General features: G+C 36.0%; 1 protein-coding gene across 1 annotated transcript in view; it reads left to right on the top strand.

Annotated features, from left to right (window-relative positions):
* The window catches only part of TTC37 (tetratricopeptide repeat domain 37), a 126,174-nt gene that overhangs the window by 52,430 nt on the left and 57,964 nt on the right, over positions 1–15,780 (top strand). Inside the window, exons 13-25 of the mRNA XM_006867880.1 lie at positions 50–176; positions 790–969; positions 1,530–1,654; positions 4,229–4,482; positions 6,264–6,366; positions 8,367–8,543; positions 8,631–8,775; positions 8,999–9,077; positions 9,170–9,231; positions 9,352–9,408; positions 11,104–11,172; positions 13,950–14,024; positions 14,693–14,834. Coding sequence (XP_006867942.1) covers positions 50–176; positions 790–969; positions 1,530–1,654; positions 4,229–4,482; positions 6,264–6,366; positions 8,367–8,543; positions 8,631–8,775; positions 8,999–9,077; positions 9,170–9,231; positions 9,352–9,408; positions 11,104–11,172; positions 13,950–14,024; positions 14,693–14,834 — 1,595 coding nt within the window. The remainder of the gene's footprint in view (positions 1–49; positions 177–789; positions 970–1,529; positions 1,655–4,228; positions 4,483–6,263; positions 6,367–8,366; positions 8,544–8,630; positions 8,776–8,998; positions 9,078–9,169; positions 9,232–9,351; positions 9,409–11,103; positions 11,173–13,949; positions 14,025–14,692; positions 14,835–15,780) is intronic.

The following is a 15,780-nucleotide window of genomic DNA, read 5'->3' as shown; positions in this document are numbered from 1 at the left end:
CATAAATATATGTACACACATACATATTTAGTCCTTTTTTGGTGTTTAGTTTTCAGAGGGCTCTTGAGAAAGACACTGAAGTTGCTGAATATCATTACCAACTGGGATTAACATATTGGTCTATGGGTGAAGAAACAAGAAAAGATAAAACAAAGGCTTTTACCCACTTTCTGAAGGTAAAAATAAGAGCTAATATTCACTTCTTAGTTGAAATGGATTTATTGTGTAACCATAAAAGTTATATACATGAAGTTACTCTTCATTGAACTGTTTTATTATGCTTCATCTTTCACACGAGGTTTTTGAGAATGTTAGAAGTTTCAAGAAGAATATTAAATCATAACTATGTAAGTTGCTTTAATATTTAAGAAATGTACATTACAGAAAACTCAACAGAATTGTCTCTAGAAAACATTATTGTTTTTACATCATTTCTACTGTATTTGAGCATATGAGTCTTATTTAGTTCTAGATGTTTAACTTCTTAATATCCAGCAGTCTTGACATCCTTCTCTTGTTTCATAAAAGCAGATTCATGTAACAATAGGCCCAGTTTCACATTTCGTTGAACAAAAAAATTATTTTATACTGGTATTTGCTTTCTATTAGCAATGAGGGTCAAGTTTTACTGCTTTTTCAAACCTTATATGAAAAGATGGTTTGGAATATGTTTTGTATATTTCATTAAATTATTTCTTTTTTCTTCTATGTATTTATCATTTATGTTTTTAAAAAAGGTTTATCAAAATGAACTTCTATATTTTCTTAATATCCATATTTATCTCAAAGGCTGCAAGACTGGATACATACATGGGCAAAGTTTTCTGCTATTTAGGTCATTATTATAGAGATGTGGTGGGAGATAAAAACAGAGCCCGTGGGTGTTACAGGAAAGCTTTTGAATTAGATGACACTGATACTGAATCCGGAGCTGCGGCAGTCGACCTAAGTGTGGAACTTGAAGAGATGGTATGTCTAATAACTAAAATAATTTTGTCTTTTTTTAATCCTGAATGTATGAACAGAAAAGTTTCTGTGTGTATACATATTAATATCTATAAGTTATGGATTTAAAAATGCATATATTCTCAAAATGAAATTCACAAGTTACCTCACGTATATGTCTGCCAAGTTGGTTCTGATGCCTAGTAGCCCTGTATGACAAAGTAGAATAGGGTTTCCTAAACTGTAATCTTTATGGGAGCAATCTTCTGGTCTTTTCTGTCACACAGCTACTGGTGGGTTCCAACGTCTTACCTTTTGGTTAGTAGCTGAGCCCTAATGTGAGGAGTCCAGTATGGTGCTGTGGGTTAATGCACTAGACTGCAAAGTTGGTTTCAACTACAAGGCTGGTGGTTCAATCGCACCAGCTGCTCCTCGGAAACTGTATACAGGGTTGCTATGGGTCAGAACCGACTTGAAGGCACTTAACATAAATTATTAAGGTGAGATTATATCTGTATTTTACATATGTGTATTCTGTATTTTTACAATATTTGATTTCTCTAATATTTATCTCTTCTTATTAGGAAACCGCCTTAGCAATCCTAACCACAGTAACTCAGAAAGCAAGTGCTGGAACTGCAAAATGGGCCTGGCTTAGGCGAGGACTATACTATTTGAAAGCGGGTCAACATTCTCAAGCAGTGGCTGAGTAAGGCACTTTATTATATTAAACAACACTAGACAACCAACTTGTTCCTTAAATTAAAATGCATATATTCTTATAATGAAATTCACAAATTACATCATGTTGTGTGTCTGGCAAGTTGGTTCTGGTGCACAGTGATACTATATGATAAAGGAGAATAGAGATCAATCTCCTGGTCTTTTCTACCACGGAGCCACTCACTGGTAGGCTCCAAACCTCTGACCTTTTGGTTAGTAACTGAGCCCTTAAACATTCACCACCAGGGCTTCTCAAGTTGCCTCATTACCAGTTGTACTTTGTGGGATAAATAGCAAACTTTATTTATGGTTAGTTAGTTGCTGTCGAGCTAATTCATACTCATGGTGACTCCATGTATGCCAGGGTAATACTGTGTCCTTAGAGTTTTCAGTGACTAAAGTTTGGAAGTAGATCATCTGACCTTTTTTGGAGGTGCTTCTTTTTTTTATTGGGTTAGGTGCTTTTGAGTCAGGTCATTTCTGAGTCGAAGCGACCATAGACACAACAGAACAAAACACTGCCGTCCTCAGGATTGTTGTTACGCTTGAGCCCAATGCTGCTGCCACTGTGTCAGCCCATCTCATTGACGTTTTTCCTCGTTTTCACTGACTCTCCATTTCACCCAGTATGATGTCCTTCTCCAGGGACTGGTCCCTCCTGATAACATGTCCAAAGTACGAGACATGAGTTCTTTTTTTTAAAGGTTTTATTGTGAATTATATGATAGTTTACATGAGAGAACTTTAGTTTTACATTCATTCTATCGTATATCGTTTCATTGCCATGGTTCCAATCCCCTCCATGCATCATCAACCGGCCAAAGGGTATACCCTACAAACCCACCCCCTACACTCCGCCCCTCCCCCCAGTCTTCAGCACACAGTCCCTCTTCCTCTCTGGATCCAATGTCCCCAGCCGTTTCATCACTCCACGTCATCGTCTCTGCCTCCATCTCAGGCATCGCTGCTTCTCTGGGTAGGGTCCCACTCTCGGCTCTTCTCCGTTGATGGTCCTAGGGACCTCCGCTCTTAGACTGGAGAATTAATCACTCCCTTCCTTGCTATAAAACATCTACCTTTACATTTCCAACCCTCACAATCAGTCTTGATAACAATTATTCACCATTGTATCACAAGTGACCCTTCTGCATTTCATTTCATCAGCTCCGCCTAGACAGATTGGATAGTACTCACTGGAGATTCTGCCTTCCTCCATGCCCCGTGGCTCTAGGTTCCCTCTTGAAAGCTTGTAAGCCAGTCACTTCTAAGACATGAGTTCTTTACATCCTGCTTATAAAGAGCATTCTGGCTGCACTTATTCCAGGACAAATTTGTTTGTTCTTCTGGGAGTCCATGGTACTTTCAATATTCTTTTCCAACACTGTAATTCAAATGCATTGATTCTTATTCAATGTCCAACTTTCAATTGCATATGAGGCAGTTGAAAATGCCATGGCTTGGGAGAGGCACACTTTAGTCCTCATACTTTGCTCTTGAACACTTTAAAGAGATCTTGTGCACCAGATTTGCCTAATGCAAAAAGTCATTTGATTGCATTAGGCAAATCTGCTAATGCAATAAATCATGCTGCTTCCATGAGTGTTGATTGTGGATCCAAGCAAAATGAATGATTTGATAGCTTTAATCTTTTCTCTGTTTATCATGTTATTCATTGGTCCGGTTGTGAAGATTTGGGTTTCTTTACTTGCCTTTGGTGTAGTTGTTAAGTGCTGTCTACTGTGTTCCAACTTAGAGACCCTGTATAGGGTTTCTGAGGAGGGACTGGTGAGTTTGAACCACTGACCTTGCAGTTCAAACTGACCTTGAGGTCTAGTGCATTATCCTATAGCACGTCACCAGGACTCCTTTGTTGTTTTGTTGTTGTTAAGTGCCACTGAGTTGGGTCTGTCTCATAGTGATCCTGTATAGGGTTTCTGGTGAACTTGAACCACGACCTTGTGGTTCAAACTGACCTGTCAGCTTAGCTCCTTAACCCAAAGTGCCACATCAGAACTCCTTAAGGGATTTGAATTTTAACTTTCTTATTTTTATTATATTTCAGAATAAATAAAGTATATTTTAATCAAGATAAAATCATTTCATATTTCTGCACATTTCTAGAATACAGGTATTGTACATTTTTCATGGAAATGGAATTTAATCAGAAATTGAAAGCATGCTTGCTATTTTTATTTTTCACCTACACTATTACTGTTTGGTGGATGGTTTCGTGGGGCAAAAAGGTAAATGGACACACACACCTCTCTTGATTAGAAAGAAAACTAGAGTCCTAATCAGGTCACATAATCTAGAAAAGGAATATTCTGGTTAGCATATTCCCCCAAAGTACTATGTTCTTATTGATTCTAAAGTGATATTAAAATTTCTTAGTATTAAAGATAGCAGATCATAAGAGGAAGAGGCTTTTAATAGCACTTTTACAAATTGAAGGAGCCATGATGATATGCAATTTAGCTGAACTATCTTTTAATGTTCCTCTTTCAGATGTGGAAGTAGTTCTATTGCTTTTATGTCTCTTAACTTTTTCTTGAAATTTTAGTTTACAGGCAGCCTTAAGGGCAGACCCAAAGGATTTCAATTGTTGGGAGTCATTAGGAGAGGCATACTTAAGCAGAGGCGGCTATACAACAGCTTTGAAATCCTTCATCAAAGCCAGTGAACTGAACCCAGAATCTACATATAGTGTGTTTAAAGTTGCAGCAATACAGCAAATCCTAGGCAAATATAAGGAAGCTGTAGCTCAATACCAACTGATTATTAAAAAGGACGAAGATTATGTCCCTGCTTTGAAAGGTATTTTTTTTAAATAACTCCTTTGTCTTTTATGATTTTGAAAAGTAAAATCCTTGAGTAAATTTTCTAAATGCATTGATAACTTGGAAAGGACTTCTTTGATCAATAGTAACTGTTCAGTGTCAACCTATTATAATACAGCTTGTTGTACAAATTTGAATATAAGAAAATTTAAATCTTGTTTTACAACAGTGAACAGTAAATAAAGACTTAACTTAGACACCACACATTATAGCTATTGGGTCTAAAACAGGGAACTTGAAAGTAGGAGATTCTCTGCTATCTCTTACATCTTGATTTATTTGTTCATTCACTGTATCCCTACAATATTTTTATTGTTGTTGTTGTTAAGTGCCGTCGAGATGATTCCAACCCATAGAGACCCTGTATAGGGTTTCCAAGAAGCAGCTGGTGAGATTGAACCACCAACCTTGCAGTTCAAACAACTTTGCAGTCTGATGCATTAGCCCACAGTGCCACACCAGGACTCCATTAGAATATCATAAGTAATTAATTACTTTCTTAATTATAGAAGCTCAGTTTAAATTTTTTTACATTTTAGAAACAGCTAAAGTTGATTATAATTATCTAAATTGATTTCAGTACCTCCATACACACATATTTTTGGTCATATAAAATAAACACCAATATTTACATGTAATCTAAAATTTTTAGAATTATGTATGATCCTTTTTTAAAAAAACCTGGAACTCATTATAATGGCTTTCAACCATTTCTTTTACCTTTTTAAAAAACAATTGCGGTTTAAACCAGAAATAGCATATGTTTTAGGTGACATGTAAATAATGGTGGTGGTGGTGCTTATGTGCCGTGGTGGTGTTCCGATTCATAAGAACCCTGCCAGGGTTTCCGAGGCTATAAATCTTTACGGGAGCAGAAAACCTCATCTTTCTCCCATGGAACAGCCGGTAGTTTTGAACTGCTCACCTTGAGGTTAGCAGCCCAATTTGTAACCACTAAGCTACCTGAGCTCCTTGACATGTAAGTTAGGCCTTGAAAACCTTTTCCTTTCTAATTTTTAAAAAAGTCTTTCCTTAAGGAAAGAAGAACTCACTTTATTAATTGTTTCTAGGTTCTTCAGGAAATCAATATTTTCTTTGATCTATGTAGTATAACTTGTTATACAGATTCAAGTGTTAAAAGATCAAATCTTATTTACAATTGTTGTTATTGTTAAATGTAATTGAGTCACTTCCTACATGTAGCAACCCTTTATAGGGTTTCCAAGGAGTGAGTGGCTGGTGAGTTTGAACCACGAACTTTGTGATTCAATCTGACCTTGTAGTCCAGTGTTTATTCCACAGTGCCACACCAGGAAATAATAGTAACTAATTAATAATGTGGTGTGTTATTAAGTGCTGTGGAGTTGGTTCTGACTCATAGCGACCCTGTGGTTTCTAAGGAGCAGCTGGTGGGTTCAAACCACCAACCTTGTGGTTAGTAATACAGCATTTATACTACAGCACCATACCAGGAACCCAACAAGTAGCATTTAGAAAGTAGTATTTAAATACTAGTCCCATTTTCAAAGCTAACATTTTAGTGTATGTTTACTCCACCAGCACCTTGTTTTTTGAGTTCCACATTAAATACATGCAAAATAATGTTTAAAGATAATTTCACATGATTTTTAAGATTTATTTATTATTATTAAGATATCTTTTTTGAGATTTAAAATAACACCTGTAAGCACCATTGAAGTTCATTTTAAGTGTTTCTCTTTATGTTTTAATGATAGCTGTAAATGTATCTGATTTTAGGTCTGGGTGAATGCCATCTAATGATGGCAAAAGCAGCTCTAATCGATTATCTTGATGGGAAAGCTGTAGACTACATAGAAAAAGCATTGGAGTATTTTACTTGGTTTGTATTACTCTTGTTATTCATCATATTTGTTTCCCAGTATTTTCATAAAGCCAAATTTGGAAAAGCATTTGAATGTTTATTCTGTTAGATACAACAACTATTCAGAATAATAAAACATAGAAAAATATGCTACCCAATTATTTTTCTAAAATATATATATTGTATTCCTTTCTGGGAAATTAATACAATTTGTTTGCTCTTTGTAGTTACTGGCATGATGGGTGCATAGGGAATTGTTGTTGTTGTTAAGTGCCATCAAGTCAGTTCTGACTCATGAGACCCTGTATAAGGTTTCCAAGGAGTGGCTGCTGAGTTTGAACCGACTTTGTAGTTCAAACTGACCTTGCAATTCAAACAACCTTGTAGTCTAGAGCATTAACCCACAGCACTACACCAGGACTTCATAGAAAGGAGTAGAAGGAGGCAAACCAGTAGGTCAGAAATCACATGTGAGTATCCGCTTTCAGGATACCTGGAAATGGCAGAATATGTGTATTTAAACTGATTGCAATAAAGGGCTTTGGGTGTTCAATATGCTTTCTACTCAGTGTTAAAGGCCAATTTTAAGTTTATTAATAAGGTTAAAGATAAAAGTGAAAGAGCACTGTGCCTCAGTTCCTGTGTAGCAGAAAAGTGATGTCTGTGAACAAGAAAAATTTGAGTAAATGTGGTATTTTATAGAATTATAAATATATTGGTTATGGTTGAAGTGTTTTTTGTGGTAGATGACTTTATTTTTTTAATAAATTTAAAAGAAGATAAAAGTTTTGGCTATTAAAATTGCTTGTTTCTCTTCTTTTTCTATTTTCTCTTTTCATGTTGTCAGTTTAGAAATTTTGCAAAGATATTTTGGTAAAGGAATACCAACTAGTGTTTTCCCTTTTCTTGAACCTCATGGAAGACACTCAAGCATGACTACATTAATTAATCCTGTTTCTTAGGAAGACATTGGAAGCTGACCTTTAGTTGGACTCTATGAGCAATAAAGCTGTGAAAAATGTTTCATCTGCTTGTCCATCTGCCAGTAACATAGCTATTTGTGATCGTTGATTGCCTGGAATTGGCTTAAATAAGTTTTCTCTTATTTTATTAACGTCTAAAGAAAAGAAAAATGTATAGCTAAGGTTTTCTCATACTAAAAAGCACTCTATCAATGTATTGTTTCATTAAATATGGGTTTTCCCATAGTCTTGTCTAGGTTTTTCATGTGCCTACTCATAGAGAAGAGAAATTCTTTGGATCATGAAGTGTATTTTGACACATTTTATACATTTACTAGTCTTTTTTTTATTTGAGAGAAGTTCTATGAAAGTAAAAGCAAGAGTTGATAATAACCAGCTGTTAAAGAGTAACTGTGTATAACTGTGGTCATTCCTAAAATAAGTGTACACACAAACAAGCAAAAGGAGTATAAAAATAGAACAAAACAAACCAATCCACAGCTGGTTAGTCAGTTTAACTTATAGCGACCCGATAGGGCAGAGTAGACCTGCTCCATAGAGTTTCTGAGGCTGTCAATCTTTACAGAAGCTGACTGCCTCATCTTTCTCTTGTGGAACAGTTGGTGAGTTTGAACTGCTGCTTTTTTTAGTTTGTAGCTCAACACTTAATCCACTGTATCACCAGAACTCCTGAAAAAGATACTTTTTTTTGTTGTTATTTTTTTTAATTCAATATTAAAAGCAAATTGGTCTTGGAAAATTTATTGGTTTATTTATATGATTTCTGCTACTTCTAACAAAAGTGATGTTGACATTTCTGACATTTTACTTAATTTCTGCTTCTGTCCTTCCTTCCCTTCTTCCCTCTGATTTCCTATAACGGAGGTAATATGTGGTTGTTAGGAGGTTAGTAAGATATTCACTACGCTTAATAAAAGAAGTAGCTCTTAATCAGGAACACGTGCAAAATTTCTGTTTTAATTTCAAGTAGTAATGTGATAGATAAACTCTGCTTTTTAAAGATAATATACAAGAATCACTTTGTTTGTATTTTAGGGCTCTGCAGCATCGAGCTGATGTGTCTTGCCTTTGGAAGCTTGTTGGGGATGCTTGCACCAGTCTGCATGCTGTCTCAGTGTCTAAAGTGAATGTTAATGTTTTAGGAGTCCTTCTAGGTCAGAAAGAAGGCAAACAAGTATTGAAGAAAAATGAACTCCTTCATCTAGGAGGAAGGTAATTTACAAAAGTTGCTAGTTAATGACATTCAAATTAGATTATAAGATTATAGCAAAGTGTAACATTCTCTCTTTATTTTCGTAGATGTTATGGCCGTGCATTAAAACTGATGTCTACGTCTAATACATGGTGTGATCTTGGAATTAATTATTATCGCCAAGCACAACATTTAGCAGAAACAGGCAGCAACATGAGTGATCTTAAAGAGTTGCTGGAGAAATCTTTGCATGTATGGTTTTGAAATTTTTTTAATGAATTGAAAAAACAGCAAACTTTTCCTGAAAGTTGTTTTTGATACATTAACTACTGTAGTGTATTTTCACATAAGACTGTTTCTCTTGATGTTGTTGTTGTTAGATGCTGTGGAGCTCATTATAATTTGTGGTGGTGACCCTGTGGCACAGTGATAATATTTCACAAAATAAAACTTAATCTAACTTTACTTCTTTCAGTGTCTGAAAAAGGCAGTGAGACTGGACAGCAATAACCACTTATACTGGAATGCACTAGGTGTGGTTGCTTGTCACAGTGGTGAGAATTGAACATTACTTATTTCAATATTTTTAGTATATTCCATGTTTTAGGTGATAAAGTCCCTTTTCATCACAATCTCTGTTTTTCAGGTATTGGAAATTATGCTCTTGCTCAGCACTGTTTCATCAAGTCAATTCAGTCAGAACAGATTGTGAGTGTTCTATGTTTGTCTATGAGGAGGAAATTTGAAATTTAGTGCCATTAATTTTTTGAGACTTAATAGGTCAGGGGCCTAATTTTTTTTTTTTAAATATGTTTTTTCTTTTTTTAGAATGCTGTTGCCTGGACCAACTTGGGAGTGTTATATCTTGCAAATAACACCATTGAGGTAAATGTGTTGCCTGTTTTATCAGATTAAAAGTAGAGAAAATTTTCCGTTCCCCACTCCTTGTGAAGAAGTATTTTGTGCAGTATTAGCTCTCTAGTATACTCTCAAGTAGGCTAATACACTGATGACATCCAGTGTATTTATTGAATGATTAATGTGAAAATTATTTTTCATATTCTACTCAAGAAAAATCTGGATTTGTAATGTGTTGTTATTTCACTTAGAGATTAAAACAATTCTATTGCAAATGATTTTGGGAAGTTTTCTTTTTATCTCTACTGAGGTTGGGATGAGAATGGGGTGGATGAGGTCAGGGAAACACCTTGTACTCCTACACTGTAGAAACTTAAAATTAGCCTTTACTAGAGTGATTTAGGAGTCTTGGTGTGGCGCTGTGGGCTAATGCGTCAGACTGCAAAGCCTTTTGAACTGCAAGGTTGGTGGTTCAAGCTCAACAGCTGCTCCTTGGAAACCCTAAAAAACAGGGTCACTATGGGTCAGAATTGACTCACCGCACTTAACAACAACAACAGAGTGATTTAGGTTTGGCTTTAGTGGATGTTAATCCCCTTTAAGCCCCACAGCATAATTTGTGAAACTTGAGCTGATACACATCAGGAAATTGGAATTAAAATAACTGGGAGCTTATTACTAGGTTGTGTTTGGAAAGTTTTCACAAGTCCATAGATACTAGTACATCTTTGCTGTGTTCTCTATCAGTCAGTATATTGAATCTCGTCTTTTTAAACTAGCTTCAGTAATTTCTCAGCGGCATGAAGTTACTGCAAAGAAATTATTGTTGTTGTTAAGTGCCGTTGAGTCGGTTCCGACCCATAGCGACCCTGTATAGGGTTTCTGAGGAGCAGCTGGTGAGCTTGAACCGCCAACCTTGCAGTTCAAATGGCTTTGCAGTCTGGCGCACTAACCCACAGCACCACACCAGAACTCCAAAGAAAGCATTAGGTGATTTTAAATAAATTGAAACTCAATATGTGTATCTTGGGATATGTGAAAATTTAAACAGAACACCACAAGTGAATGTGGTGCTATGGTAGGATGGCACAGTTGCTGCTCATGAATTTACTTTTTCATAGGAAGTAAAAGACAGCTTCCTGCCATACACAGATTATTGAGAAAATAGTATAAACAGCATAAAGAAGCATAATATAATAAGTTATTCCTTGTAGCAGAAAAAAGGACATGCATGTTAATGTGTCCAAGTGAGGGATCTTTAAATTTTCTAGACTGTTTAGTGCAGATTTATGCTATTGACCACTGTTTCTTCCAGTAGTAGGCATGTATCTCTGACTTCTCCCTTAGTAATTCTTAACTCCCTCCAGTAAAGCTTAAAGAAAGGGCAGTAGATACAGCCATCATAATCACTTGAACCTTGTAGTTAGCAAATAGGTAGGTGAATGATTGAAAGTTCTATCCTATGCTGCCTTTTGTGGTAGGATACTGGAACTCTTAGGTCTGTACATGAATCTGTTACACCCAGGAGGACTCTGAACTGAGTAGTTGAAACAGTGCCTTAAGCATTGCTATTTGGGCTTTAGTGGTAAAGTTTTAGGTTAACTCATATTTAGGATGACAGGCCTGACATTTTTATCCTCTTATGATTTTTAAACATAAGCAATTTAGTATTAAGTTTATGAAATGACTTGATGTGTTACATTCTTGCCTTTTTTTTTTTAGCAAGCTCATGAAGCTTTCAAAATGGCTCAGTCTCTCGACCCATCTTATTTAATGTGCTGGATTGGACAAGTAAGATATATAACAGATTGTTATTAATAAATCTGCTGATAAGCTTTCAGTGTTAACAATAATGATAACAGGACTTACTTTGTGCCAGTCACTGTATTAAGCTCTTTGTATGAATTATTTCAGTAGATCTTGGTTTCCTAGTGCTGCTGAAATAAAAATGCTCCAAATGAGTGACTGAAAGAACAGAAATGTACTGTCTCCACGGTTCTGGAGGCTGGAAGTCTGAACTCAGGACACTGACAGGGATGTACTTGCTCTCTCTCAGCTGCCCATCGGTACTGGCAATCCTTGGCCCACCTTTGCTGTGTATAGATACATCTCTCTGTGTTGTCCTGTGATTTCTTCCCCTCTGTGTTTATCTGTTCCTGTCTGTTTTCCCTTTTAAAGTTTTCAACTTTCAGTAGGGATTAGGCTTAGGGACTCACCCTCCTCCAGTATGACCTCATTGACATACCAAATGAGAAGCCCTATTTCCAGGGATCATGGTCAAAGGCACAGAGATTATGACTTCAGTATCTCTTTCTGGGAGAAACAGTTCAATCTATAACCTTATCAGTCCTTTGAAATGGTGGTTATTATTACACTCTTTTTGTAGATCTGAAAGTTGAAGGATCTCAAAGCTCCTTGGGTATAATACTTAGCTTGTAATTAAGATTTGATTTGGGAAGTTTTGAATCACACCATTCATTGATTATTTAAAAAATAGCCTGTTGAGTTGATTTTAATTCATAGCAACCCTAAAGGCAGAGTAGAACTGCCTATTGGGTTTCCAGTGCTTCTGTAAACTTTTACAGAAGCAGATTGCCAGATGCCACATCTTTCTCCCAGAGGAGCTGGTAAGTTCAAACCAGTGACTTTTCATTTGTCAGCTGAGCGTTTAACCGCTGTGCCACCAAAGTTCCTTATAAAACAAACCCAAGCTCCACTGTTTAATGAATATTTGCAAAGAAAACATCATTTTGATTATTACGTTTTCTTATTATGTTCTGTGAAATCATCCTATTTGATTTGATTTGACCCTTTTTAACGAGGGTTTCTTCCTTTTCTAAGTTTAGATTTTTGCACTGCCAAATAGAATAGTTGGCTACTAATCTGAGTTCTGTCACCAACTGATTCCTTTACTTTACCTTATCACTTTACTTCTCTGGTTCTTTTTTTTTTTTTTACCTGAAAAAGAAGGTGATTAGACGAGTGAAGTTGTAGTAAATTAGTAAGTAGTAGATTGTTTTGAAGGAACCCTGGTGGTACAACAGTTAAATGCTCAACCGGTGACATAAAGGTTAACACTTCAAACTCACCTAGCTGTTCCATAGGAAAAACCCCGCAGATCTGCTCCTATAGGAGTATAGTCTAGAAAGAAGCCTACCTGGCAATTTTACTCTGTCTTATGGGATCACTAGGGGCCCTGTGTGGTGCTGTAGGATAAACACTGGACCGCTAACCACAGGTCAGCAGTTCAAGCTTACCAGTTGCTCCTTGGAAACCTTATGTAGGGTTGCTGAGTTGGAATCAAGTCAACAGCACTCAACAACAAAAACAACATGGAGTCACTATGAGTTGAAAATAGATAGCTTTGATTTCAGATAATTGATAGAGGTGAGCATCACCTACATCAGAAGTTCATTATCAAAGTTGTGATGGATTCTGGTTAATCCCTGAAACAGACAGAGAGAGAAAGGTGAACTCCAGTGCCCACTGATAGCATCAGGGAGCCGTGGGAGTACTGTGCTAATCTCTTTGACAGATACTGCACCTTTCTAACTGCTCCCAAGTCATCCTAATGACCCAGGGGCCGCACTCTGAGTACCACTGCTCTAGCCCAGGCTCTCTCAGCTGCTTGCTTAGATGAGTCACTTGAATAGGGTTTTACATTTTAAAATGGGTTTTGTTCCTAAAAATAGTTTATTCCTGGAAGTTACAATGGATATACTTGAACTGATAGTAATAGAAATGACACTTAATCAGCTAGTGATATTAGAAATGTATGATAACTAAAACTATGAGGGCGCCTCAAAACAGTTTCTGGAATCTATGTAATTTAATAATAATGGAATTTTTCCGTAAACTTTATAAAGGCTCCTCATACTTGGCTTCTTGTAAAAGGTAGCTGAGCTTAAAAGTAATTTTAGGAAAGTCAAATGCATTAAGTGTAATGTTTAAAATGTTGAGTCAGTTTAGAAAAATAAAAAGAAATTGAGTTCTATCTAGACTTATGGAAACTAGATATCGAGGGGTATGGACAAGGACTCCTGGTGTAGTGCTGTAGGATCAGCACTTGACTGAATCCCAAGGTTGACAGTTCAAACGCAGCAGTTTCTCCTTGGAAACCCTATGCAGGGTTGCTATGAGTCAAATCTGACTCAACAGCACTTAACAACAACAGGAATGACGACATTCTTTTTAAAAACTCTCCAGATGATTAAGAGGTGATTCTACAATGAAGAACCTCTTCTCTAGACAAATACAGTATTACATAGATCAGGGATGGGAGGAATGGGAAACAGTAACACAGCCTCATCAGTGTCTAAGGAATTTTCATGTGGATGATTTCACTACTACCTGGCTGCAAATGGACATCTGGAAGCCTTAGCCAGTTAAGGGTCATTTCAACAAGTCATTCTGAGCTTCTGAGCAATAGGATTGTGGTAGCCAAGATTTTAAAAAAAAATTAACTTTGGTTTTAAACACTGGGTAGTAAACCTTTGGTAGTTCTTAACAATTTAATTTATTTATGCCCTTTTAAAGATATTTAAGAATCTCTTTTTTTCCTTCTCCAGGCTCTCATCGCAGAGACAGTTGGAAGCTATGACACCATGGATCTCTTTAGACACACTACAGAACTTAATATGCATGTAAGAATTTGAACATCCTTCTTAAGGATTCATTAATGAATACAGCATTTTCCTTCCTAAGGAAATGAATAAGTAGTGGTATGTCAGTGATAGCATTTGCCTCTACTCTTTTATTCTTTCTTAGAAACAGATAAGCTCTCTTAATGTCAAGAACTTTTCGCTTGACTCTTTGTTACCAATTTTCAAGAACTCATGAAAAAATGATACTGGGATTTAATAGGTATAGTAACAGTCAGACAGAGAAATGAGATAAAGGAAGATCTAGATACGGATTAGACTTGATTGACATTTCCAGATTATATATGAAAGAAAGTGTTTTGGAATTTTTTATTTGGTAATTATTAATTTCATATTTTTGTGTGTGTGTCTGTTGAAGATGGTACTGAGACGACGAAAACAAGCCCATTAGGTGTGGCTTGTTGTCTGTATATTAATCCCATTTGATTCTTTAACCCAATATTGGAACAAGTAGTTTAAATATGTTCTTATCTGTGCTTTGTCATAGTGACCCTTCATTTAAAGCGGTTAACAGTTAAGGAAGGTTAAGATAGGATATTTATTATATTGAAGTGCATTCTTTCCTTTCTTAGTTTTTGTTGGAATAATTTTATTATAATATTAATAATTTTATTATACTGTGTCTTCTTGCTAACTCTGACTTTTTTTAGACTGAGGGTGCAATAGGTTATGCCTATTGGGTCTGTACAACGTTGCAAGATAAAAGCAACAGGGAGACAGAGCTGTACCGCTACAACATTCTCCAGATGAATGCTATTCCAGCAGCACACGTTGTTTTGAGTAAATACATAGGTAAGGTACCTACTGTATTGGCAAGATACAGGAGTAATTTTTTTTATAATTAATGAATTCAAAATTAAATAGTATTATTCAGGAAATCAATTCAAGTTTTTTACTTTTCTTTTGTAAATAGTCAAGCAATGTACTTTTAAAACTTTAGTAGGTGTTTTAAGAATGATGAACTTGTACATTATCTAATGATCCTAAACAAGAATAAGATCCTGGGAGACTCATTGTAGAAGGAATTGATTTGGGGTCTACCAGCGCTGAGTTGCTGTTCTTTTAGCTCTTCCAGTTCCTTACTCTTGCTGTCTTGGGCCATTTATTTGACCACCCCTCTATTAACTCATTTGAAAGTGGAGATAATACCTAGACTGTAACAATAGTTGTGAGAATTAAATGAAGTGCCAGACCCAGCCCCAATCGTCTCCACTCCACCCCCTTAACACCTGATTTTTCTTTAAAATGACATATGTTCAAATTTTATTAAATAACTATTGTATTAGTTTCCCTCCTTCCTTAATACTACCATTGGATTTTAATCCCTGAGCCACACTTAGACCTTGGGTATGTTATCAAGATGAATTTTTAGTTTTCTCATTCATGGTGAATAAGTATATATATTGTTTAGAAGTTAAAATACCAGGCACAGTGGCTGGCATATACTGCATGCTCAAGAAATGTTAGTGTCATTAATATTTTATTCATCCTTTGACAAAATTATAATAAAGTTGGTCTAATGAAATACCAAATTTTAAACAAGGAGTATAGCAGGATTACTAGTAGCAGTAAATAAATATTAACAGTCTAATAGTATGAAGAATCAGATAAAATGTAAAAAGAAAGAGAGAAAAAAATGCCTCATCTTACTGAGGGTTGTTGTTAAGTGCCATTAAGTCGGTTCCAACCCATAGCGACCCTATATAGGGTTTCCGAGGAGTGACTGGTGAGCTTGAAC

This window comes from Chrysochloris asiatica, unplaced genomic scaffold, assembly GCF_000296735.1.
Source record: "Chrysochloris asiatica unplaced genomic scaffold, ChrAsi1.0 scaffold00111, whole genome shotgun sequence".
Taxonomy (NCBI): domain Eukaryota; kingdom Metazoa; phylum Chordata; class Mammalia; order Afrosoricida; family Chrysochloridae; genus Chrysochloris; species Chrysochloris asiatica.
The sequence above is the reverse complement of the archived record's forward strand: the minus strand, read 5'-3'. Positions and strand labels throughout refer to the sequence as shown.